Source organism: Panulirus ornatus, chromosome 6 (assembly GCF_036320965.1).
Source record: "Panulirus ornatus isolate Po-2019 chromosome 6, ASM3632096v1, whole genome shotgun sequence".
Classification (NCBI taxonomy): domain Eukaryota; kingdom Metazoa; phylum Arthropoda; class Malacostraca; order Decapoda; family Palinuridae; genus Panulirus; species Panulirus ornatus.
The window spans coordinates 15,347,667-15,374,001 of record NC_092229.1 but is presented as its reverse complement, the minus strand read 5'-3'; the positions used below and the strand labels follow the sequence as shown (position 1 = coordinate 15,374,001).

At 37.4% G+C, this 26,335-nt stretch overlaps 1 protein-coding gene across 13 annotated transcripts in view; it reads left to right on the top strand.

Moving 5' to 3' along the window:
* The window catches only part of LOC139749082 (sesquipedalian-1-like), a 40,514-nt gene extending 22,593 nt beyond the window's left edge, over positions 1-17,921 (top strand). For all 13 annotated transcript variants that reach the window (XM_071662608.1, XM_071662603.1, XM_071662606.1 and 10 more), the window contains 2 exons: positions 12,203-12,300; positions 16,042-17,921. In XM_071662608.1, the coding sequence (XP_071518709.1) occupies positions 12,203-12,300; positions 16,042-16,398 (455 nt within the window). In that variant the 3' untranslated portion in view covers positions 16,399-17,921. The remainder of the gene's footprint in view (positions 1-12,202; positions 12,301-16,041) is intronic.
* The last annotated feature ends 8,414 nt before the right edge of the window (positions 17,922-26,335 follow it).

Here is a 26,335-nt window from a genome sequence, read left to right as displayed (position 1 = left end):
TCCTGTAAAGGGTTCACTCCAATTGAAACTAAACAAAGCCAAGTTTAGTTCAGACATAATGTTATATATATACATGTTTCCTTAGAATATTTCTGGACACGAGGTGCTATATGTGTTGCTTTAATACGCTGAAGATTATCATAATGAATAGATAAATTTTTTTGCGTTTTTTGATATTGATAGGATTTCATCTGTTATAACCGCATTAACTTATTCAGCTTCAAGTCAACACCCAGAGAGCACAGTAGGACCACTGCAGCATTTTTGTTTATTTATTTCAAACCTAATTGTAAGGATAAGCAAACATTTTGCAAACACCTCAATGTTTGCACTGTAGGCTATTCAAAAACTTAGTATTTTATGTATATTGACTGCTGGAAGTACCTGTGGATTAATCTTATTTCAATATTGTATGATGTACATCAGTATTGATTAAGATATGGCACTGCACATTATAAAGAAAATTTTATGAAATGGTTGTACAACAGTCCTAGAGTTTCAGCACGATAATTTATAAGTGAAAATCTGATAACAATATGCTTCAGGCATTTTGGATGTTACAAAACAGAACAAACTGTCTGTGTAATTACCTATTTGCGCTGTACATTAAGGAATTATTTAAGTAGTTTTTATTTAAATATTGTATTTGTAATGCATCTAAGTTGTTTGAGGAGAAAGTATAGGACATATCCTGATTGGTATTGTGTTAAAACAGGTCTTGAGAGAGAGGTAAGGATCATCATCCTGTTGCAATCCTGTTAAAAGATTTCATAGGAAACATTAATTCATTATGTTTCTATTCCTTTTATATATATGTGCATTATACATCACCACAGAAGGAAACAAGGCAAAAATACTGAAAAAAAGCAGAAGCAGCAGCTGTCTTCCCTGGCTGACCATCTGCTTGCCAGTTAAACATTTAAAAAAGAAAACGCCCATGGTTTTGGAATGGCGTCAAAGCAGTGGAAAAAGACACATCTTGATAAAAGCTGATAATGTTGGAAATAGTTTCACTGAATAAAGCACTGATGAGATATTGCCAGACAATTGGAAACAAAAAGTTAGAAAATTTATTTGCATCCTAACTTTTCCATTTACACCTACACCTTCACACAATAAGAATAATTCCTATGGAATCCTCTTTTGAAATACCTTTAACCCTGTCCATCTCCTCCTTTGTCTAATTTGTTTTATTGAAACTTACTACCATATCCAATTTATCATTTGCCATACATTTAAGATGGCTGCATCATCATAAAAGACTTTTATCTATGAGGCTTTCTGATCATTTCTTTAAGCTAATTATCCCTTACTTGCCTTTCCTTGCTCATCATCCATTGCACATTACCCCTGGCTCATTATTTCCAGCACATTATCCCTTGCGTGTTTTCATTTCTTGCTCTTTCAATCCTCCCTAATCCCAGTTATACTATGTAGATTGTCCTTCTCTTTAGCAATATATATATAGCTTAACCTGCCTGTCTCTCAAGCCATATATATACATGCCTACCTCTCTGTCTGTCTCTCTTTCTGTCAGACTATCTATCTGTCTATCTATCTGACTATCTATCTATCCATCTGTCTGTCTGTTTGTGTATTTACACGTCCTTACTTGTCTGTCTATCCATGTATACATATGTTATATGTGTATCTGTCTGTCTATATATCTCTATATCTATCTACATTGACATCGTTCCCAATCCCATAGGGTGGACTGGGTTCAAGGTAAGTACATTTTATGAAATCATTTGTACTTGTCCTGAACCTATGCCAAGTATGCACAAGTGAGATATGGACTTAACACTTATAAAAGTGCTCTATGAATTTACTTTGCACACCAAGTTAAATGCAGTTGAGTGGGAGACGTATAAAAGAAAGAGACAGGAGGTCAAGAGAAAGGTGCAAGAGGTGAAAAAAAGGGCAAATGAGAGTTGGGGTGAGAGAGTATCATTAAATTTTAGGGAGAATAAAAAGATGTTCTGGAAGGAGGTAAATAAAGTGCGTAAGACAAGGGAGCAAATGGGAACTTCAGTGAAGGGCGCTAATGGGGAGGTGATAACAAGTAGTGGTGATGTGAGAAGGAGATGGAGTGAGTATTTTGAAGGTTTGTTGAATGTGTTTGATGATAGAGTGGCAGATATAGGGTGTTTTGGTCAAGGTGGTGTGCAAAGTGAGAGGGTTAGGGAAAATGATTTGGTAAACAGAGAAGAGGTAGTAAAAGCTTTGCGGAAGATGAAAGCCGGCAAGGCAGCAGGTTTGGATGGTATTGCAGTGGAATTTATTAAAAAAAGGAGGTGACTGTATTGTTGACTGGTTGGTAAGGTTATTTAATGTATGTATGACTCACGGTGAAGTGCCTGAGGATTGGCGGAATGCGTGCATAGTGCCATTGTACAAAGGCAAAGGGGATAAGAGTGAGTGCTCAAATTACAGAGGTATAAGTTTGTTGAGTATTCCTGGTAAATTATATGGGAGGGTATTGATTGAGAGGGTGAAGGCATGTACAGAGCATCAGATTGGGGAAGAGCAGTGTGGTTTCAGAAGTGGTAGAGGATGTGTGGATCAGGTGTTTGCTTTGAAGAATGTATGTGAGAAATACTTAGAAAAGCAAATGGATTTGTATGTAGCATTTATGGATCTGGAGAAGGCATATGATAGAGTTGATAGAGATGCTCTGTGGAAGGTATTAAGAATATATGGTGTGGGAGGCAAGTTGTTAGAAGCAGTGAAAAGTTTTTATCGAGGATGTAAGGCATGTGTACGTGTAGGAAGAGAGGAAAGTGATTGGTTCTCAGTGAATGTAGGTTTGCGGCAGGGGTGTGTGATGTCTCCATGGTTGTTTAATTTGTTTATGGATGGGGTTGTTAGGGAGGTGAATGCAAGAGTTTTGGAAAGAGGGGCAAGTATGAAGTCTGTTGGGGATGAGAGAGCTTGGGAAGTGAGTCAGTTGTTGTAAGCTGATGATACAGCGCTGGTGGCTGATTCATGTGAGAAACTGCAGAAGCTGGTGACTGAGTTTGGTAAAGTGTGTGAAAGAAGAAAGTTAAGAGTAAATGTGAATAAGAGCAAGGTTATTAGGTACAGTAGGGTTGAGGGTCAAGTCAGTTGGGAGGTGAGTTTGAATGGAGAAAAACTGGAGGAAGTGAAGTGTTTTAGATATCTGGGAGTGGATCTGGCAGCGGATGGAACCATGGAAGCGGAAGTGGATCATAGGGTGGGGGAGGGGGCGAAAATTCTGGGAGCCTTGTAGAATGTGTGGAAGTCGAGAACATTATCTCGGAAAGCAAAAATGGGTATGTTTGAAGGAATAGTGGTTCCAACAATGTTGTATGGTTGCGAGGCGTGGGCTATAGATAGAGTTGTGCGCAGGAGGATGGATGTGCTGGAAATGAGATGTTTGAGGACAATGTGTGGTGTGAGGTGGTTTGATCGAGTAAGTAACGTAAGGGTAAGAGAGATGTGTGGAAATAAAAAGAGTGTGGTTGAGAGAGCAGAAGAGGGTGTTTTGAAGTGGTTTGGGCACATGGAGAGAATGAGTGAGGAAAGATTGACCAAGAGGATATATGTGTCGGAGGTGGAGGGAACGAGGAGAAGAGGGAGACCAAATTGGAGGTGGAAAGATGGAGTGAAAAAGATTTTGTGTGATCGGGGCCTGAACATGCAGGAGGGTGAAAGGAGGGCAAGGAATAGAGTGAATTGGAGCGATGTGGTATACCGGGGTTGACGTGCTGTCAGTGGATTGAATCGGGGCATGTGAAGCGTCTGGGGTAAACCATGGAAAGCTGTGTAGGTATGTATATTTTGCGTGTGTGGACGTATGTATTACATGTGTATGGGGGTGGGTTGGGCCATTTCTTTCGTCTGTTTCCTTGCGCTACCTCGCAAACGCGGGAGACAGCGACAAAGCAAAAAAAAAAAAAAAAAAAAAAAAAAAAAAAACAAGTTAATTCATCAAGTGAAACCCTTTTCATTCATGCCACCTCCACACAAAAAATGCTTCCATTACTTTCAGTCCCCAGTCATATCTATAAAATTTTCTTCTGAAATGTCCATAGCTATGATCAGTTCTTTCACTGTATCAGTCCATCTCTTCTGCAGCTTACCTTTCCTCATCTGCTTTACATTTTATGTGGTCACACCATCCTAACATTTGGGAGGTAAGTTTGAATGGAGAAAAACTGGAGGAAGTAAAGTGTTTTAGATATCTGGGAGTGGATCTGGCAGCGGATGGAACCATGAAAGCGGAAGTGAATCATAGGGTGGGGGAGGGGGCGAAAATCCTGGGAGCCTTGAAGAATGTGTGGAAGTCAAGAACATTATCTCGGAAAGCAAAAATGGGTATGTTTGAAGGAATAGTGGTTCCAACAATGTTGTATGGTTGCGAGGTGTGGGCTATGGATAAAGTTGTGCGCAGGAGGGTGGATGTGCTGGAAATGAGATGTTTGAGGACAATGTGTGGTGTGAGGTGGTTTGATCGAGTAAGTAATGTAAGGGTAAGAGAGATGTGTGGAAATAAAAAGAGCATGGTTGAGAGAGCAGAAGAGGGTGTTTTGAAATGGTTTGGGCACATGGAGAGAATGAGTGAGGAAAGATTGACAAAGAGGATATATGTGTCGGAGGTGGAGGGAACGAGGAGAAGTGGGAGACCAAATTGGAGGTGGAGGGAACGAGGAGAAGTGGGAGACCAAATTGGAGGTGGAAAGATGGAGTGAAAAAGATTTTGAGTGATCGGGGCCTGAACATGCAGGAGGGTGAAAGGCAGGTAAGGAATAGAGTGAATTGGATCGATGTGGTATACCGGGGTTGATGTGCTGTCAGTGGATTGAATCAGGGCATGTGAAGTGTCTGGGGTAAACCATGGAAAGTTGCGTGGGGCCTGGATGTGGAAAGGGAGCTGTGGTTTCGGGCATTATTGCATGACAGCTAGAGACTGAGTGTGAACGAATGGGGCCTTTGTTGTCTTTTCCTAGCGCTACCTCGCACACATGAGGGGGGGAGGGGGATGGTATTCCATGTGTGGCGAGGTGGCGATGGGAATGAATAAAGGCAGACAGTGTGAATTGTGTACATGGGTATATATGTATGTGTCTGTGTGTGTATATATATGTGTACATTGAGATGTATAGGTATGTATATTTGCGTGTGTGGACGTGTATGTATATATGTGTATGGGGATGGGTTGGGCCATTTCTTTCGTCTGTTTCCTTGTGCTACCTCGCAAATGCGGGAGACAGCGACAAAGCAAAATAAAGATAATGAAATAAAATCCATCCTAACAGACTTTCATCCTTGCACCACTTATCTATCTCAGATCTCTATTCTTCATTCAGTTTATTCTCCAAATTTCAACTGTAATGTACAAGTTACTCATCTCCACTGCTCTTAATGATTACCTCTCCTGACCTGTATAAAATTGGGTTTGGACAAATACTTCTCACTGCAAGCTACTTTAAAATCTAATGCTTTTTTAATGCTACTTTAGGATTCAATGCTTTTTTTTTCTGTTTACCAGAGCTTTAAGTGCACCTCCAGTATTTCCTTCTTGCATGTCTCTTCTCTTAAAGTCAGCCTTCCAAGAACCATCCATACTGAACTTTTCTCCTAACTTTCTAAAGTCATCTACTTTCTGTTCTTCATCATTTACTCTCATTTTTTTTTTTCATACTATTCACCATTACCCGCGATAGCGAAGTAGCGTTAAGAACAGAGGACTGATGTAATATTCGATCCCTTTCACGAGCTAAATTCTTAATTTTTGCAGTATTTATCAGCATCCTCCTTTTGCGTACATTATCGTAGTAACTCATCAGTTTATCCAACTTTTCCCCTGAACTGATTAACAATACAGTGCCTAGCAGTTTCTGTTTTGTTTCTGTGTGATTAAGTATTACAATGCAGTGTTAAACTCATTACTCTAATGTTATGTAATACCTCAACCAGAAGAATATTAAACAAACATGGTGGCAGTATATAGTCTTGACACATACCACTCCTAATTTCAAATATCCTGATCAAATTGCCATATGCTGTCACATTTGCTGCTTCCATCACAGAGGCTCTAAGCAGCATTCAAAAGTCTTATATGCAATAATCTAAGATTCCACATATGTATGTCAGAGAATAGGGCAATTACTTCATTAAGCTTCTTTTTCACCCTTTATTGAAATTCTTCTCCTATGCCTAACTGTACTCTTATCTGCCAACCTTTATAGTCATCATCAAATCATCTAAATTTATTAACAGTTTTTCTTTATTCAGTGGTATTTCATTTTGATAGCCAGTGTTTTTCAAAAACAAGACTTTTGTTTGTACAGTGCTTGTTTTTATACTTTCAGTATCCTATTCCTACACACATCACAAACCTTACCCATTGTTTTGTTGAACTCTTCCTCTGAACCAGCCAAAGGAACATCATCACTTACATGCAATATGGCAACTTCGTTTTGTTCCTTTGTAGCTCAGCAGCACTTTGCAAACACCCCACCCCATTCTGATATGTAATGCTCCATGAGTATAAGATTACACAGCCATGATGCAATCCCACAGATTTTCAGACCACTCGCCCATACTACCATATACTCACAAAAAAACAATGCTTTTAATATTAAAGCTTAGATAGCATTCAGAAGTCTTCTGTCCATACCATAGATAGTCAAAACTGCCTAAAATGCTTTTCTTTTTACATTATCTTATGCCTGTATGCAGTTTCCTGTTTTTCTTCATAACTTTTCCTTTCCCAGCTGAAGTGCAAAATTCCCTTCTTCAATATACCTTTTATTCACCTGCAATTGTTCAGTAATCTTATGTGGTTTATCAGAATCCAACTACATATGTTGCCAATTATATTAAGATTTTATTCATCTGTAATTCTTTTTGTCAGTATTTCTCCCTATCAGGGTTGTCAGTAATTGACTGTTACTGATCAAGAAAGTTTGTTGAAACAGTTTTGATGCTGTTTTCTTTAGTTTAAAGTATATATTTTACATAAATCAAATCAGACTGATTACACACAGGGAGGGCACCTGCAGAAGCTTGATTGAACCTAAACATCAAACCCTTGACTTCTAGGAAGGTTTGCTTTCATGGGCTACAAACAAAGGCTTCACCCTGGACCTGTCAGATGCTTTATCATCATCTGGAACCCAAGCACTTGATCTCATGTCTTAGATTTAATCTCTTGTTCAAAAACTTAATGAAAATACTGATTTGTATGGTCATTTAGTCATCAGGCACATGACCACTTTCCATTTCATTAAGTAGCAGCTTCACCTCCCTTCTTGATAACTTCAATTATCGTTCTGTCTGTCTGAGTTTTTCTATCATTATCCATGTTTCTGCTCATGTATGCACTTCCCATTTCAGTAAGTAGCAGCTTCATGTCTCGTCTTGATCTCTTTAATTATCATTCCATCCATCTTAGTTTTCCCTCATTATCCACATTTCTGCTCATCTATGCACTTCCTCTGTATAAGCTGCCCCATTTTTATACTGTTTTGCATTCCCATGACCTCTAACCTTATTATATCTATACCCATGTCTCATACCATCATCCTATATCACATTTTTTATTCTCTTTAATGTTACAACATTTGTTCCCTGTTACAAGAAGTTTCTGTCTTGTGTCGTATAACATGTTTTTCTTAAATTCACAAATACTGCAAACTTCATTTTTTTCATAATTTGCATATGAGCAAAAATCTTGTGTTTTCAGTATTGTTATTTCTTTTATACTTTTTGTTTCTCCTATTAAAGGATTCTGTTATTTTCATCCAAGTTATTTATAGTCTTTTTGTACTCCTTATTCCCTTATCTGAGGAAACTTTTTCCATTTCAATTTGTTCATTTACTTCCTTTTATCTTAAAAAGGCTGTAATAGTCTATCTACCTATCTCTCTGTATCTCTGACACTTGTTCCCTTTGGGAGCTCCCTTGAGGGGGTGGCCACAGCAAAAGTTTCTATAACTGCTGTACTTCAGTGCCGCTTCTTAGCCTTTAGTGCCTTACCTTTAGCAGGCCACTGGCAGAGGGCAACTTTAGCATAGTATTTTCAGAGGCACTCGCCCAGTGTTTCCACCAACTACTACTACCTAATGTGTTTAATTAATGATCCAACTTAATACTACTACTACCTAAGTCTCCCAGCTAATGTTCCTCTCTAATACCTCTACCTAATGCTCCTGCCAACTACTATTATATATTGCTCCTACCATTTTGCCAAAAGGCAGGGCTAGTGCATAGCACTTATCACAGAAAAATTTAAAGTCAGAAAGAATGAGTTGTGCCAGTTGAGTGTTTTGCAAGCTTTATGTGTTACAAGAAGGGATTGTATGTTTGTGGGCAGAATGCCAGCTGTCCATGTGTGGGTGAGGCAGAAAGAAAAGACAGCTGTCTGGGTCAGAGGAGAGCAATTTGACAGCTACTGAAGTGCTGGTTTACTATGCACTTGTCACTGACCCTACCAATACCCAAACAAGTAGTACTGGTAATATACTTACCTGGTTGGTGACTGCCTACCAACTACTACCTGCTGTAAAAATCTGCATTTAACCCTACATGCTGCATACTTTACTGCACCAGTATACTATTTTTCATATTCATTCAGCCGCTTTTTTACTTTCACTTATTGATAATCCATATCTGATTTTTTTTTATTATTGGCATATTTGGCACTTCTGTTTCTGCAGTATGTTCTTTGCTATGTTTCTTTTGTTTTCATATCTTTTCTGTAACTGCAGTATTTTAACATCTAGTCAAGTCATATTTATACCCAGTACCCATACAATCTGTAAATTATTTTCTTTGATTGTGGTATCAATGTTGTGTCCCTCCCTAACCCTAAGCTCATATGGTTGACTTTTTATTTTCCTTGAGTATTTCTCCGGCATCTGCAGTCTGTTTTCCGATGTGTCTGTCTATCTACCTGTATCTCTGATGCTTATTTCATTTGGAACTCCCTGAATTGGTTAGCTGCAGCAAAGGACCCTCCATAACAGATGAACTATAATGCCACTTGTTAACCTTTAAGGTCTTACCCTTAACAGGGTGTTGGCATAGGGTAACTTTAGTTCAATGTTCTCAGAGATTCCTGCACAGTGTTTCTACAGACTACTTCTACCTTATGTGTCTACCTAATGTCCCTGTGTTCTAGTGTGACTTCTGTTGAAAACCACGTAGTATATAATTTTTCTGTGATTTCTTTTAGACAAATTTTTCTTTTACTCATCTTACTTTAATCAACATCCACATTTCCATTTCAAATGAGGCACTGGTTTCCCTTTGCACAACCAGGGCCATCAATCAGAATAAGATGAGCTCTCGTTGGCTCTCTGAGGGAACCTCTTGATCATTGGAATTAGCAAAAGGAGTTCTTGGCATCCAATGAATATCATCGTTCAAGTAATACCTTTGTTAAGATTTGTTGTCATTCCTTGTTTGACATGAGCATGCTACCATCAGAAGAACATGATCCACAACAGGGGTCAGTTGCCATGAAGGCTAGGTCCTTTATTATCCAATTTTTTTTAAGGCATCCATCTTTCATATTGTTTTGTTTTCAAATGCTCCATGGGCTCTGTCCATAAGTGAGATTATGTAGGTTTTGATGGAAGAACACATTTCTCCACAATAAGCAGGCAGAGCCTTATAAGAGTTGAAGTATTTTCCCATTCCATCCTTCTCTTTCTTTTTCAAAAATCTTTCTTGGTTCCAGATAGTAACAGGCCCCAGGCAGTGTCACTAATGGTTAGTGAATGAATGCATTTGAGAGGGGACTAGGCATGACTTCACCTCTATGCCTTGATGTCATAGGCAGGAAGTGTTGCATATGGTCATTGTGAACGAGCATGTGCCAGATTCACATGTTGCACAATGGTCATAAATGGTTAATCCTCATTAATGCACCTCATTTTGGTGGTCACTCAGTGTTAACCTCCATCAAGCAAGTACTCTCTTTCAGATTTCATACTGTATTATCCTTTAAAATCTACATTTTCTGAGGGAATATCTCATAGTTACATAACACTTTTCAGAATACCTTTTCAATCTTAAGTAAATTCTCTTTCATTATCCTTCCCTTTTTTCTTTTCATACATAGCATTATAACTTTTCCCAAAAGACCAACTTTAATTCCATTTGGTATAGATGAATTGCCTCCATATACACTTGACTCATGTTTGAGTCAGATCCAATGCTCATACACCAGATGTGAACCATCTTACATTTAGTGACAGTGTTGCCGTGTCAGAATTATTGAGTGACTATATTGGGGATGGACACTAAGCCATGTAATAAAGACTGAAATAATTGTAAAGTGCAGTTAATTACATTTTATGTAATTGTAATTGCTAATCTGAGATAAGTATGACCAGGTAGTTATAATCATTTATTAATTAAGCCCTGATAAGAGCATTTGTAATTGACCATAAGTCTCATAATTGCCCTAAGCCTGCTTCTCATCTGCACACCACAAACTTCTCTCGTACATGTCAACACTGCCTCCTTGTATACCTCTCATTCCTCCCTCACTCTCTAGCTTCATTTATTCTCACCTTTTCCCCCTGAAGTTCTCTTGGTATCTCATTTCCAAGCCTACTCTTTCACCACCTTCCCACCAATATCATTTCTTCTTTTCCAAATAATCTGCAGACCTTCATCCTCACCTCCACCAAGTAATGATCAGCCCTTCTCAGTACATTCACAGTCAAGCTCTCTTTTGTACACTTATCAATTTGTACATAATCCAATCATGCCTGCTTACCATATCTTCTGCTCACCTGCATATACTAATGTATGTCCCTCCTTTTAATCCAGGTTTTCACGATCACCAATCTTTTTACATTTCACAACTCCCTAAACTGTTCACGATTTTCATTTATATCAGTGGGTAATCCATAGCCCCCAATTATACCTTCAACTGCCACAATATCCTATCATGCATTTCAAATCACCCATCACTTGACCCAATCCTCTACATCTAGAATGTTGACTAACTCGCTAAGCTCTTCCCAAAACTTTCATGTCTCTCCCCTCATCCTCTCACTTATAGGTGCATATTGATATATTATTAGCCAAAGACCAGTTTCTGTGAAAGAGTCCTGCTGTAACCCAGGACCTTACTAAAGGCTCTGGCAGCCTAAGGCTGTGCTATTTCAAATGATAGGGAAATAAAAATTCCTTTGGAGTGGTATTTGTTTGACAACATTGAACTCCCAATAACACAACATCACCAGAGGTGACTTGTCACTAACAATGTAATCTCAAGCACCTGGTGTTCGGGAACATCGCCCACTGCTCTTAGTACACTCTCATTTTTACCTACATCATGCTGGATCTCACTTCCTAACACTCACACATTCCTACATGACTACTTCTGTTCCAACTTTTAGAAGAGGCTTTCCAGCCACCAGTGCCTGCCATCCACATTGAAGCCTCACAAACTATTCCACAGTTTACCCTCACTGCATCATATATCCTGGTATGTCCAATTAAAAGCATGTCGTCTCCCAGTTCATTTTATTCCATGCATGCATATCACCCTTCTGAGTGCTCAAACCCCATTAACCTATGTATCTTTCTCTTCATTCTTTCATCTCTATCTTGGTCTTTCTCTCCTCTTTCCTCCTCCCTCCACTTTTCACATATAGATCTTTTTAATAAGTTTTACTTTACTCATCCTCTCCATATTTCTGTACTATTTCAGAACACCCTGGTGAGCTCCCTCAATCAGACTACATTTGCTACCACACTTTGCCCTTTCACTGTAATCCTTCACACCACACATTATCCTAAGGCATTTCATTTCCAACTCGTCTGCCCTCACATATGTATTTTTGTAATAGAAAATTATCTGCCTGTTAACTTCCATATAATGAGTATATTATTGTGAATTATGCTCAAATCTTAATTACACTGAACTTAATATTTTAATGTTAATACCATTAGTGTTTCAGGGATAAAAGTCACTGCATAGATTTTATGAATCCTTGGAACTTAATGTCTAATGATTGTATAATGGAATAATTCAAATGAGTTTTAGTGCTGTATAGTGCAATATATATAAATACATGTACTGTAGTCTTATTTTTCAGATTTATCACAAACATTCTACTTTATTCAGCATGCTTTTAAAAAGTTAATAGCCTATATCAAATAAACATTTCTGTATTTTGTACATTTGAATTATATGATGAATATAACTTTTCAGAGGCAGAAAAGCAGGCTAAGGGAGGAGGTGATGATAGTAGCATGCAGCCTCCTAAAGCACCCCATCGACAACGCCAAAACCCTTTCAATAGAACCCAGGTGTGCCTTACAGTATTTGTTTGTTGATTTGTTAGTTATGGGTAATAAAGTGCCAGACATTTCTCGTAGTGCATGCACTGTCAATAGTTTACTAAACAAGTCTGAAATATGGGTTGTGGTTAAAGATTTAGTTTGTAAGAGATGAAGGGAGTGATTTAAGGAACTGTTTTGGGATGAATATGATACTTATTAAATATGGTGATGTCAGAGGTTCTGTGTACCTCATCCACCCCATGAATTGAGAATGGACTGAAATTCATAGTGTTAAATTTAAGGGTTAAATTTAAGCAAAATAAGCTAAGAATCTCACAGAATTGCGGTATCACCACCAACGAGTACACTGTAAAGAATGTAAATATGCGCACCCAACACACAGTGCCATCTGTGGCCACCCAGTAAACTAGTCTGGCAGCCGCTGTAATTTCAAGTTCTCTCACGTAATTTTGTCTGGACTAAAGGAGGTGCCGAACCATCAATTGCTGGAAAATCGGTGGTGTACCTTATGTAATTTATTTTAGTGCTTGAACTAGTCATGAATAGTATGAAGAGATTTTTAGATAAGAATATATAAAAGAATATAATTTACCGATCATTTGCCGAGTGAAAAACAAAAGTTGTGGACGCAGTGAATAACATCCAACTTGGCCGTGCTGCCCTCTTGCCCTACACCCACCAGTGACATCCCTCTGCCCTTTTCGATTGTTAACAGTCTAAAATGGCTGGAGGTGGTGTACATAAACCATGGTGATGTACGTGAAAGAACATCTACAAATAACCAAAATGCATAGGCGAGGTAGACTTGGCGGAATCTGGGCATGCCTGAGGAGGAGGGGCATACGTACACTGCTGTCCATCGTAACTTTCAGTAAATTATGATCTATTCCAAGATATGATGAGAAACAAGATTTGATGAGCTTTCTGCAAATTTCAAATACCTATGTGAGTATAGGGATGGTACAGTAATTGTTCTTATGGAAACCTGGCTACAAGACCAGGATGCTGATAGCTCAGTGAACATAGACGATTTTATGCTGCTAAGATCCGACAGGAGAGGTCAATCAAGGAACGGGAGTGGAGTAGCTAATTATATAAACAACAAATGGTGTACTCAGGTAACAGTCAAAGAACCCTACCGTGATATAGACATTGAATTCTTAGTGATATCATGTCGGCCCTTTTACTTTCCCCGGGAATTTGGCAAGGTTATTTTTTTTCACCGTGTACATCCCCCGAATGTGGATGAACTGGAAGCAGTTAGACTTGGAAAACTGTGTGAAGAAATATGAAAATGAATGCCTGGAGAGCATCAGGATGATTGTAGGTGATTTTAACCATTGTAACTTTCAAGACCATGCTCGAACATATGAACAGTAAAATGTGCTACCAGAGAAAATAATACACTCAGTAAGATATACTACAATGTAAAAACCATCTATCGTGTTTTGAAAAGGCCCCCTCTCAGGAATGGAGATCATAACATGGTGTTTTGTGCACCAACGTATATACAGGTGTTGAAAAGAGAAACATGTGAAAAGGTAACAATTAGAAAATGGGATGCTGAGAGTAACCTACAACACAGGGATGCTTTGCATTGACTGGCCAGTTCTGCAAGATGGAGCAAATCTTAATACAACCTTGGACATCTTTAATTCATATTTTCATTTTTATTTTGATATGATAGTGCCAAGTAAAGAAATAACTGTCTATCCCAATTGCAAGCCCTGGGTAAAGAAAAAACTGAACCATATACTCATGAAAACTGTAGAATTATACAAAATGGAGCTTGTGCTGAGTTGAAACTAATACAAAAACAATTAAACAAGAAAATATTGGATTCAAAAGGAGCTGAAAAGGAAAAGGTTGAGGGTGTTATTTAGAACACATTGTGTGAAAGATGTGTGAAAGGATTGAAAACATTATGTGGTTATGATATGTTTGTTTTGATAAGAAAAAAACATGCCTGGGTCAGAAAATATTCATTTTTTGCAAGATTTGAAAGAAATTATTTTAGCGAAGAGTGCAGTAATGTAATGTCAGTTATTTGAGAAAGTAATGAAAGAATCGTGATATTGTATGAACATGTATTGCAGTCCCTGAAGCTTATTAAGGCCTTGGAAAGGCCATGAAACCAAGCAGTGTGCTAGCCAAGGCACTAAAGTGTTGTGCTGAACAACTGGCACCCATACTTCAGCAACTATAACAGGACTCACAAGATCAGGAGCTAGTGCCACACATGGAAATTGTTAGAAATAAAGCCAATTGCCAAAATCTCATTTCCTAAAGAGTTCAATGATTTTAGACCTATTGTTTTTATGTCAGATTTATGAAATGTCTTGAAGACATAATGAGAAAATATTTGTGTAGGAGCATAGATGATATCAGAGATCCACTGCAGTTTGCATATTGTAAAAATAGGAGTGTTCAGGATATAAGTTTGACTTTTATGAATGAGATTAACAAACATTTAGACAGACTCAATCCACAAGTAAGAATCTCATACATTGATTATATTTCTGCCTTTAATAGAATCCAGCCAGATACTTTGTTAAATGAATTATTAGGGATGAGTGTAAACTGTAACTTACGGAAATGGATCTTCAGCCACAGTATACCAAGATAGATAATGTTAAGCTCAACATAATTTTTACCAATACAGGTGCACCCCAGGGAAGCTTTATGTCCCCCATTATGTTCAGTTTGTATTCTGATGACTGTAGAGGTCTTTTTTAGCAAACTTTAGAGGTCTTTTTAGCAATTGCACTATTTTAGAATATGCTAATGATACCGTATTCATAGGAAAAAATTCAAATTATAATTTTAATGATTATCTTGCACAGGTTAGTTGCTTAGTTAAGTGGTGGAAAACGTATTATCAGTACTTGAATATAAAGAAAACTGAAGAGATGATAATAGATTTTAGGACAAAAAAAATACTATATGTACCAGATTTGATTATGATTTAAGATGAAAATGTAGAAAGAGTGAGTCGGTACAAGTATCAAGGCTTTATCATAAATCACTGATATGGTGTATAGGAAATGTAATCAAAGTTTGCACTTTGTACATATCTTAAATATTTGACATATAAACAAAGCAGTAATTAATCTTTTTTGTAGGTCAACTGTAGAATCAATTTTATGTTTTTCAGTTACCACCTGGTGTGGTAAACTAATCTGTAAAGATAACTTGAGAAAATTGTTAAGAAAGCTTGGAAATTGGGTGCAAACACTATAACATTAGATATGTTGTATCTGTGCAGTGAAGCAGATGGAAGATCATGCAAGATGCAACCCATCCTCTACACCATTACTATGTATTGATGTTCCAATAGATTCAGGAAGTCATTTGTACCAAAAAGCATTCTACTGTTTAACCATCTGAAGATGCTGTAACTCCTCTGTGGTATAGTTTCAGAGTGAAATAAATGATTCTTTATGGGATATTTTCTGTGGAATATTTATGTGATATCATATGAGTTTTATTTCATAATTCTTAAGACTTTTCAACCTTGAATTGAGCTTTTAGCAATAATTTCATTTTGTATCATGTTTGCAATTTGACAATAAAGACATCTTATTTTTCTCACATACCTTCAATTTCTCTTCCACTCCCTAGTTTTGTTAAACTATCGTAACTGTATGGAAACATTTTTAGGTTAAAAAGTTAGATTAAGGAAAGCATTGATGGAAAATTAACGGTTTTCATGCAACACTTCTTTCTCATTTTCATTCTTTACCACAGAGCTCTAATGAAGTTACTCTAGACCCATCTTTGGCAATGCGCATGAGAGCAAATACTGTATCTGGAGGTGGAGGGCATTACCTCACTCCTTCAATAGCCCCCCATCGCTCTGCACCTCCACCTCCATCTGTGGCTCACATCACCATTAACAAGAGGACATTTGCACAGCTACATTCTGAATATGGAGTGCCCATTCTCCGAGATAAAGAACTCAATAGAATCAAAAGAGGTAAATGTGATAACAAACGACAAGTGAGTGACAAAGTAAAGCAGGAAATCATAGAGAAAGCATCAGAAACCCAACAAGCAGACTCTACCAATGAAAATGTTACGGTGGTGAATCTCATTGAGTTCTAAAAGACATATTGAACAACATTATTTATGTATGAAGCTTTCATTACTTGTAAGATAAAATAATTTTATTGTGTAGCAATGAATGAATTATGAAGCGTTTACCTATCTGTATTTGTTAACTGTGTTCCACACTGTATGTGACAACATGATGCTTCTTTATTATTTACCTCTTTCATTGGGTTAACTTTTAGCCCCTTCATATGTCATTAATGGTGTGATATACCTTTGGGTAAGAGTGGATGAGCTATTACACATGTATTTTCAGTGAGTGAAATAGGAAATGCTTCTGTTTTTTATTTGCAATGTATTACTATTTTTAGATAGTTTCTCTGCCAACGACTTCTGCACAGTCAAGAGCCTGCAGTGAAAGGTGCTGTCCCAGAAGCATGTCTGTTGTCGAATTTTAAATTCATATATATTTTAATTATGAACTTTTAGGATGAGATATGATGTGTATCTTCATTTTTGCTGTTTAATATGTGTAACAAATGATTTTGCATGGTTGTGTGTATATGCTGTTTTTTAAGTTTGTAGTGTTTTACCAAATGAATTATTGAATTCACACTAAAAGCATCATCAATCAAGATGAACATTAAATGAAAAAGCTTCGTACTTCTAAAGATTCCTCTCAGGATGATTAATGGTTTCAAAAATTTTTTGTATAGCAACTAAGAGCATTCACCTTTCTTCATCTTAAGTGCTTTTTTCCATGCTTTTGTAGGGTGTTGAATGTGTGATAATGTTATCTGGATCAATTGTGAGTTTTGTTTCCTTAACTTCAGAGCATGGTGATACCTATATGAATTTTCCCAAACACTTAAGAATACCTTTGCATATTCAAGAGTCAAAGACAACATTCCTTCAAGCTGATTCTAAATCTGAGACATGAGATCACTTTTCATTCCACAAGATATTGTTAAATTTTGTTTCAGAGCGCAAATATAGAAGGTAACTCTATTGATTTTACAGAATCCATTTGATAAGGATGTGTTGTCTGAATTTAATGAAATCATGCATGAATTGATCTTTGAAAGTACTTTTTATCCAGAACTAGATACTGATACTGTATTCAGTATTGTGAGATCAGATATATATCCAGTACACAAAATGAAGGAAGTGGTTATGCTACAAATTTTGTTGATGAGTAAGTAGATACTGTTGATTTCTTGGGTACTGAGAGAAATCTCTGATTTGATACTAGTTATAGATCCTGAAATGAAGTTATACAAAGCATGTGAAAAATAAGAAAAAAAAATGGTGTGTAGTCTAAGCTTTAGTGTATTTAGATTTGGAAATTTATCACTTCACTTACCAATTTGACCAGCATTTTTATCAGTCCATAGATACAGATTGTGTATTACAGTTTTTCAAAATCACAATTTTATTGATAAAGTATAACGAGTAAGTGCTAAACCAAAAAAGTAAGTTAAGGATTTATTAAAGTTGTTGGTTACAACCAAGCTTATTTAAGACTAGTCTCTGCATTTCTTTGTTGTAGGATATTTTGAGTAAATGTTATGAATGAAGAGTTTGTTTTATTGAAATGTTTCAGTATTATTGTACCACAGGAAAATTAAGTACAATGAGTTTCCACAGAACGATAAGAGTTATGGTCCTAAAGGTCTGTGATTCTTGTTGAATGTCATTGTATGAGTAATTGAAACTCATGTTATAAAGGGAAGTACATTCCTGACCAAAAATTTCCGCACCCTAATTCTCACATATAGACCATACTTGAAACAGCACACCATCAATGCATCACACTTTATCTTATTATAAATGCAACACTCTGTTTCACCAACTGTTGCCATTTCATTGTTAAATCAGATGATACTTAATGAGAATGCTGGTGGTGAGGACTTGAGGTAGGTAGTGGTGGAGTGGGATAATGGGTTTAGTGAACAGTTTGTCAAGCCTTTCATTCTGTGATAACCACGTTTGTTGACGTATCTCACTGTTATGTTGAATATTTTATTGGTTTCAAGTCCGAGAGATTTCACTTGTGTGTCACATTAAGAATATGGAAACTTGGAGTTCCTTATAAGGTGACTGTCAGTGGCTGGAATATAAGAATCAATTGTTATCATAAATGACATTTTAGCTTTACAGTATTGCCAATGGAAAAGAATGGAAAAAATTAAAGATTTTCTTCAAATCTGTCACCATTCTGAGAACTCAGTAATGTCCTAAGAAGTTTTACCCTTATTCTCAACTGTTGTATTCATGAAATGTGAACCATTGTTTTATGCAGACCCCTGTATACTGTATTTGAAATATGCTAATTAAGCAGAAGCCTTTTTTAGTCCAGAGATATATTGTTTGTAGATCACAGGGATGGAGATTTCAGGTCCTTAGCTTTTGAAAATTTTCATTTTTTTCATACTTGTTCACCATTTCCCAAGTTTACGAGGTAGCACCAGGAACAGATGAAGAAATGTCTTCATTTGTCCACTTCCATTCTTTAATTTTCATGTGTAATGCACCGAAACCACAGCCCCCATCCATAACTCCTCATCATACACCTTTTTATGGTGTCTCCTGGGTGCTTCATATATATGCCCTGGTTTAGTACAGTTGACAGCATGTCACCCCTTGTATACCACATTGCTCCAATTCACTCCATCCCATGCTTACCTTTCACCCTTCTGCATGCTCAGGTGCCAAACACTTAGAACCTTATTCAGTTTATCTTTCCATCTCTGATTTGAGTGTCCCTTTCTCCTTGTCCCCTCCATTTCTGACACACATATCCTCTTTGTCAACCTTTTTTCAGTTTCTCCAGACATCCAAATCATTTCAACACTCCTTCACTCAACCATACTCTTATTGTTAACATACCTTTATCTTACCCTATCATTACTAACTTGATCAACCTTCCTTGCACCACATTGTTCCCAGACACTTCATCTCCATCACATTCACCCTTTTTTGTTCATTCTCATCTATAGCCTATGCCTCGCATCCATACAACACCAATGAGAGTACCATAATTTCAAATATATCCATTTTCAACCTCCCAGGTCGTAGCCTCTCTTTCTTCACATTCCTCAATGCTTCTTGAACCTTTGCCTACTCACCGACCATATGACTCACCTAAGCTTCCATTTCCCCACTCATGCCATATCCACCCAAGGTATCAAAAATACTTCACTTGCTTCAAGTTTTCTTTGCACTACTAAACCTTGTGACCATGTCTTTATTCACATTTATTTTCAACTGACTCCTTTCACAGTCTCACAGACTCAGACACCAACTTCTACAGTTTCTCACTTGAATTTGCTAATAGCTTTGTGTCATTTGCAAACAGCAATTGACTAATCTCCTATGCCCCTTCACCCCCAGCAGACCACATACTTGCCCTTTTCTCTAAGACCACACCATCTCATAAACAACTTAAACAGCAATAGTAACATCCCTACCACTGACCTACTTCACCTAAAACTACTCATCCTTTCTTCCTAGGTACCCACACACATGCCTTACCTTCTTGATATAAACGACTCTTGCTACAAATAGCTTTCCTCCCACACCAAAGCATCTCCGTCTACCATATTTATTGCTTTCTCCAGTTATGAATGCCACATAACAAATCCTTGTTTCTCAAAGTATTTCTCATACACAGTTTCAGAGCAAACACTTGATCCACACATCCTTTGCTTCTGAAACCAGATTGTTCTGCCTGAGTTTGATGCTCTGTACATGCCACCACCGTCAACCACTGCTCTTCCTTAATAGCTTAACAGGAACATCGAACAAAATTATAACTGTAGTTTGAACACTTAGCTTTGTCCTATTTGTCATCATACATTAACACTAGACATGCATTCCACTAATCTTCAAGCAACTTATCTTGATCTGAACGTACAATGGAATCCCAGCCAACCAATCAATAGAACTGTCACATCCTTAACTTTTTTTTTCACAATTGTTATGATTGTTAGATTTCAGGAACGTTCCTCATAAACCTTTTCTTGCAAAAATGTCCCAATTTTTGTAGCTAGGCCAACTTGAAATGAACGTAAAGATGCATATCTTGCAATAAAGCTTTTGAAAACAATATCAAACAATAGCTTGAAAACAAAGAACAGTTGGCAAGACTTTCAACAAAAAAAGAATATTATAAAATGACATTGAAAGAGTAATTGAAACCAAATTTCTTCAGCCAACCTTAAAGCTTCGATTTTTTGAAAGGGTGCTTTAGTAGCTAGACCTACTACAAACCAACACTACCACCATTATATACCTCCTATCCCCGTTAAGGCATAACCCAACTCTGATCACCCCTCACACTGACCTCCCTTGCCACGACCCCTGCCCTCTGCATCACCCTCTCCTTACCCCCAACCGTTGTACGGACCTCTGTTCCTGACCCCCTCGCAGACCCCCCGCCCCTGTACTATCCTCTCTACTGAACCCACAACCCTCCCTTTTCGAGCCCCTACTCCGTTAAGGACCGTCCGCTCTCAGACTCCCTAACAAGGTCTTGGTGTGGCACTCCTCTCCATGAACCCCACTTCGTAATGGCCTGTCCAGTTGCTGTGCCCACGGTGGCCTTTTCCAGACATGGTTCATGATACAAAGATTATAGAAGAAAATTGTGTACAATGAGAATGAAGACCAGAAGACTTAAAAAAAAAAGAAAAAAGAAAAAGAATTTATTAACAATGAGGTGGAAATATTTCAACGGAGCAGCTGGTTAACATAACGGTGGATAGTTTGGAGGGCTACAGTGTGTCTAGGACCGTGTGTATCATCACAGTGATGCATAGCAAGTGTCTTGAGTTCACTAATACTCACCGACAGTAAAGGAGAAACATTACGCAGTGGATTATATAAGGGATTATGTCACTAAGCTCTAACTTCTCACATCTAATTCTAAACCTTTGCTTAGCACTGAACATCTATTGATGTTTAATATTTTCCCCACCTTCGTTTAAGCATCCATTTTTCTATAGTGACATCAGCAGCCTACGCTTCCTTTTCTAGGAAGGCATATTGTAAAAAAAAAAAAATTGATATCCAAATTATAACCACAATTATCACGACAACTGCTCCATTCGCACGGCCAGGATCATCACGCGGTGATTTCAGGAACAGAGGAACTTGGACCTTCTGGAATGTGCAAGTAAAGGCTGTAATAGGAAACCTAAAGTGAACATTTAGAGGGAAAATGTCAGTGTGTGGAGGCCAGATCAGAAGTACACGACAGCTGTTGCAACGCAGTCAAGGAATTGTTGGTGTTGGAGAAGAAGCCTGAGCCAGTGTACAGATATGAAGCATCTGTCCCTAAGCCATTAATGAAAGTAACTGTCAGCAACGGTAGTTGGGCCGGCCACTAATATCCTTGAGTAGTTCACATGGTAATTTGTTTATCCATGTGTGTTTCTCTGACCGTATTATTTTTCATCAGTCGTTAACACGTCAGAGACGTAGAACCTTTAATTTAGATGAAAGTATTTGGACATAATTACGAAATTCTGATTCTCAGTAGTTTTAGATTTTAAATTGCATATTTTGTGTTCAGGCAATATATATATATATATATATATATATATATATATATATATATATATATATATATATATATATATATATATATATCCTTGGGATAGGGGAGAAAGAATACCTTCCACGTTTTCCCTGCGTGTCGTAGAAGGCGACTGAAGGGGGAGGGAACGGGGGCCTGGAAATCCTCCCCTCTCGTCTTTTTTTTTTTTTTTCAAAAGAGGAACAGAGAAGGGGACCAAGTGAGGATATTCCCTCAAAGGCTCAGTCCTCTGTTCTTAACGCGGGAAATGGCTAATAGTATGAATATGTATTGGTAAATCGAAAGTAGGAAAGAAAACTACAGAATATTCAAGCCTCATATCACGATTATCATCAATCCCTAGTCAAATGAACGGTTAATTGAAGATCTGAAACTATTTAGAACAGGCTTTTTAATTCATTTGTTCCTTGGTCATCCTATTCATACTGATGATGAGATACGGAACTTATTGTACTGATGATTTAGATGCTTTCAATGCCAATTAGGTGTAGATCTACAATTATTTTAATCATGAAAAATTGGAAGGTTATATAACAATAAGTATTATGAAACAAACTTTTCAATTCCAAGTCAAGATATCCGGTATCAAGTTTTGATATCAGGAACAAGTTAATGAAACCAGTTGTTCGATGGTCAAACAATTGGTTATGACGTTTACTTAAGTTCGGTCCACCAGGCCATGAACCCCGTCACTTGTCATCCAGACTGGCTGGGGTCAGGTCACATACAAGAACAGTACATTTTGTGTGTCGTGTATCGTAAATTTGTTTAAGGACGGCATCAGTTGTGACTCAATTAACGAAGTTGTCAATGTCATTATATTATCAACTCGGGATTACAGTGAAGTGCGGGGTATTAATCCGACGTGAGTGTAAAATCCTTAGGAAATATTTATATAATTCTGTTTATTCTCAACAAAACATTAAATCAGGTATTACAGAAATATGACATTAAAGGAAAATTCATTTAACAATTTGTGTATGTAAACTCAAGTGACCGGTTTACAGAAAATTAAGACTGAGTTTCAGTTGCACTTTTGTGTGGGTGAGGTGATTGGCTGTGCCTTGTGAATGACACCTTCGTAAGTTAAAATTGTCACTTTGGCTGTACTCGTGTGTCAGTTATCCATCAACCGGTGAATAATGATTCATGATTTGAATTGATAGAAAAATGTGTACAGTGAGAATGAAGACCAGAAGACTGGAAAGAAATATATAGGAATAATTAACAATGTGGTAGAAATATTGCAACGTATCTGCTGGTTAACATTACAGTGTGTCTAGTGCTGTATGTGTCATCACTGGGATACATAGCAAGTGTCCTGAGCTCACCAAGATACATACGCACTTACAGTAAAACAGAAACTTAATACAGTGGTCGCTGAAAATATTACCATACATAGTGTAGTAGCAAAAAGATATTGCCATATACATTGTACTTACGAAAATATTGCCATACACAATGTACTTAGGAAAGTATTCCTATATACGGAGAACTAACGAAAATGTTGCCATATACGTGAACTTGCAACCAGTAGGGTGAAAATATTGCATGACTTGGTAATTGATGATTAATGTAGCGGGTATATTTGATATCTAGTAACTGAAATGATTGATAAGATGTATGGTCAAAATATTGTTATGTATACAAATGTATACAGTGTCTGAAAAGTGTGATTACACAAAATGTGTTAAAGTGATTAATATTCCAAGTGTGGTGAGCGATGAGTGTCCCGAGGGAGGAAGTAAAACCAGCCGGTCGGCGCAAGGTAAGTGACATGATTCGGTCATTTTCTCTTGCTGTTACGTAGTTTAGGCAACAGCTGACATGTCACAGCCTCTCACCTGATACCTGGGGAAACTCATATATACTTGTGAACCCGGGAGGCACAGAATGGGAAGAGATATTCTACTACCAGGGTTATGTAGCTGCTTTATAGAAAAGGTTGATACGATGTGCAGGAATAATGAAAAGTCAGTTGCATCATGAATTTAAAGAAATGAATATATCCCATCCAGTAATATCATGGTGCTTACGTCACCGTAATTGTCATGATTAATATTCTACAAGTACAGTTGGTTATTTTTTTCTTTATTTAATGAATAAGAAGTTAACAGACCTTTGGTAAAGATAAATGCAAAGTATAGATCAAAATAGTTTCCAGGTTGTTGAGCGGATCATGGAGAGCAGTGTTCAAAAGATTAGGTATTGTTTGTGTTCATGTTATTGTCAATATGGTTCCGGGTAAGACGTTTCTGAAAACAAGGTGAACAAAAATGGCTTTAAATTGCACAATAGTGTGTTTATGTTTGGCTGGTCTGGGATGACGAAAAAGATCGTGTCACTGGAAATTGCTGAAACCATCAATGAGAGCAATTGGATGTGAATGTGGCAAGTTTGACCTCGAAAAGTGTTTCCAACTCCGGGGTGAAGAACTAATGGTTTGACACAATACTACAGCGGAATGTAGACAACAGATATTAATTTGAAAACTTTATTCTTCTGTATTATCTATTGTGTCTTATTGTAATGATGTGTGTGTACCTACAGGTAAATTTCTGCCTCTTATATCTTACTAACAAAATTTATTGCAAATTTTTCTTGGAAACAGAGTTTTTGAGTGTATGTTGGATAGGGAGGTGAAGTTAGATAATCGAAGTATCACCCAGATGGGTTTAGCTATAAGGATTCACCACCTTCAACTATCATAACACCTATGAGGTCAACTGATGCTTAGTCACAGCGACTCTACGACCATACAGCAACCCGGTCAGGCCTGGGGTTCATGGTGAACCTGCTGACCACGGCCGTGTGTAGAACATTTTGAGGTCGTGGCACAAGAGACGAAAAAGGGCATTATTTCTTCCACCCCTGATAATCATATCAATGGAATGTGTTTTGATGTCTTATTATAACGTTATTAGCATCATTAGAATTAATTTTAAAAGTAAGAGTACTTTTAAATTTTCATATATGTTGACTTCCTTTTCGCCATTTTCTCAAGCTACGAATTATAGTATAATGTCCTATCTGCATGTTGTAGTGCTTATCATAATTTCGATATGATTTATTTCCAGGACAGGAATACGGTGAGTTTAATTCGCGATATGGTAAGAAAATGAAATGTGTCTGGTGTAAAGGTGTACTTCCAGGTGTAGGTAGATGCGGGAGCCAAAGTTGCTCGCCCACCTTCGTGTACTGTGTACTACACGTGTACTAAAGTTGACTTTTTTTTCTATCAGTGTGTGCTACCAATGTGTTTACCTTCCACTCTGGCCCTGCAACGTTTTATTTGTATTCTTCTTTTCGTGTTTCCGTATCCTGAATCATCATAATTTTCTCGTAGCCTAGGACACGTAGTGGTGTAACGTCACCTTATTCGCTCCCACTTTATATCATCATTCTTAGACATTGAGTTCGTAGTTCAACATAACCCCTGCTTATTTTCATTCTTGGTTGTTTTCATTGTTTTTTGTGCTTTTGTTTTGCAAGGTCTCTTATAATAATGTAATAGATTGTGGTATATTTGATGACATGTTTAAATTGTTCACTCTGGAGATATATGTATGAACCTGTTGTCAATCAGGTGAGTCAGCAGGTTACTGGGGATTAAGTTTAATTTCGATAATTCGATGGTCACACTTTTGCATGAATTTTCGAAATGGATTATCTTTGCCTGCACTTATTTCTAAATTACAGATAAAGATTCCCGGTCATGATGCAGTCACATCTATCCATTATTACAATGCAATATAATCCCCTAAGCACACATTTGTAAAGGTTGCATTTTGAGTAAGACCAGGACATGTATAATGCGCATATCATTGCCCTAACCTCTGGGTACAGTGATATTTGCACCGACGGCTTCGAGGAGATAATGTTTCAGGAAGGAATTGCTATAAAAATCCTTATCTATTATCCTCATTTTTAGACTATTTTTGATGGTAAAATGCTGTCGGTTATTTATTTTAATGGAATACTTTGTCATTAATGTATTTTTGTATTAAGATAGAGATGCGTTATGAAATAGACTAATTATTCTCATAATGATCAACGTAGTATTGGAAACTTTAGTAAATGTATTCGAGTCGGATGGTTCTTGGGTCAGCGGGTCAAATATTTGTCTGTCGGATCACACAAGTCAAGGCTGGTAACCATTTTTCAACTCCGGTGTGAACCTGATGTTTGATGGTAATGTCCAAGTCATGTGCAGATTTTTTTTTTTTTTTTACGATCAAAACAAAGACTATTTGCAGTTAAAGGGAGAGTGTCTGGCTGTCAAAAGTTTAGGGCATTACATCAACCGATTTAGCTGTCACTTCCCAACACTCTGCTGCCTAAACTAATGTAGTCTTTTTTAATTAGTGTTTTTGTTGTCACCGACGAAGTCAC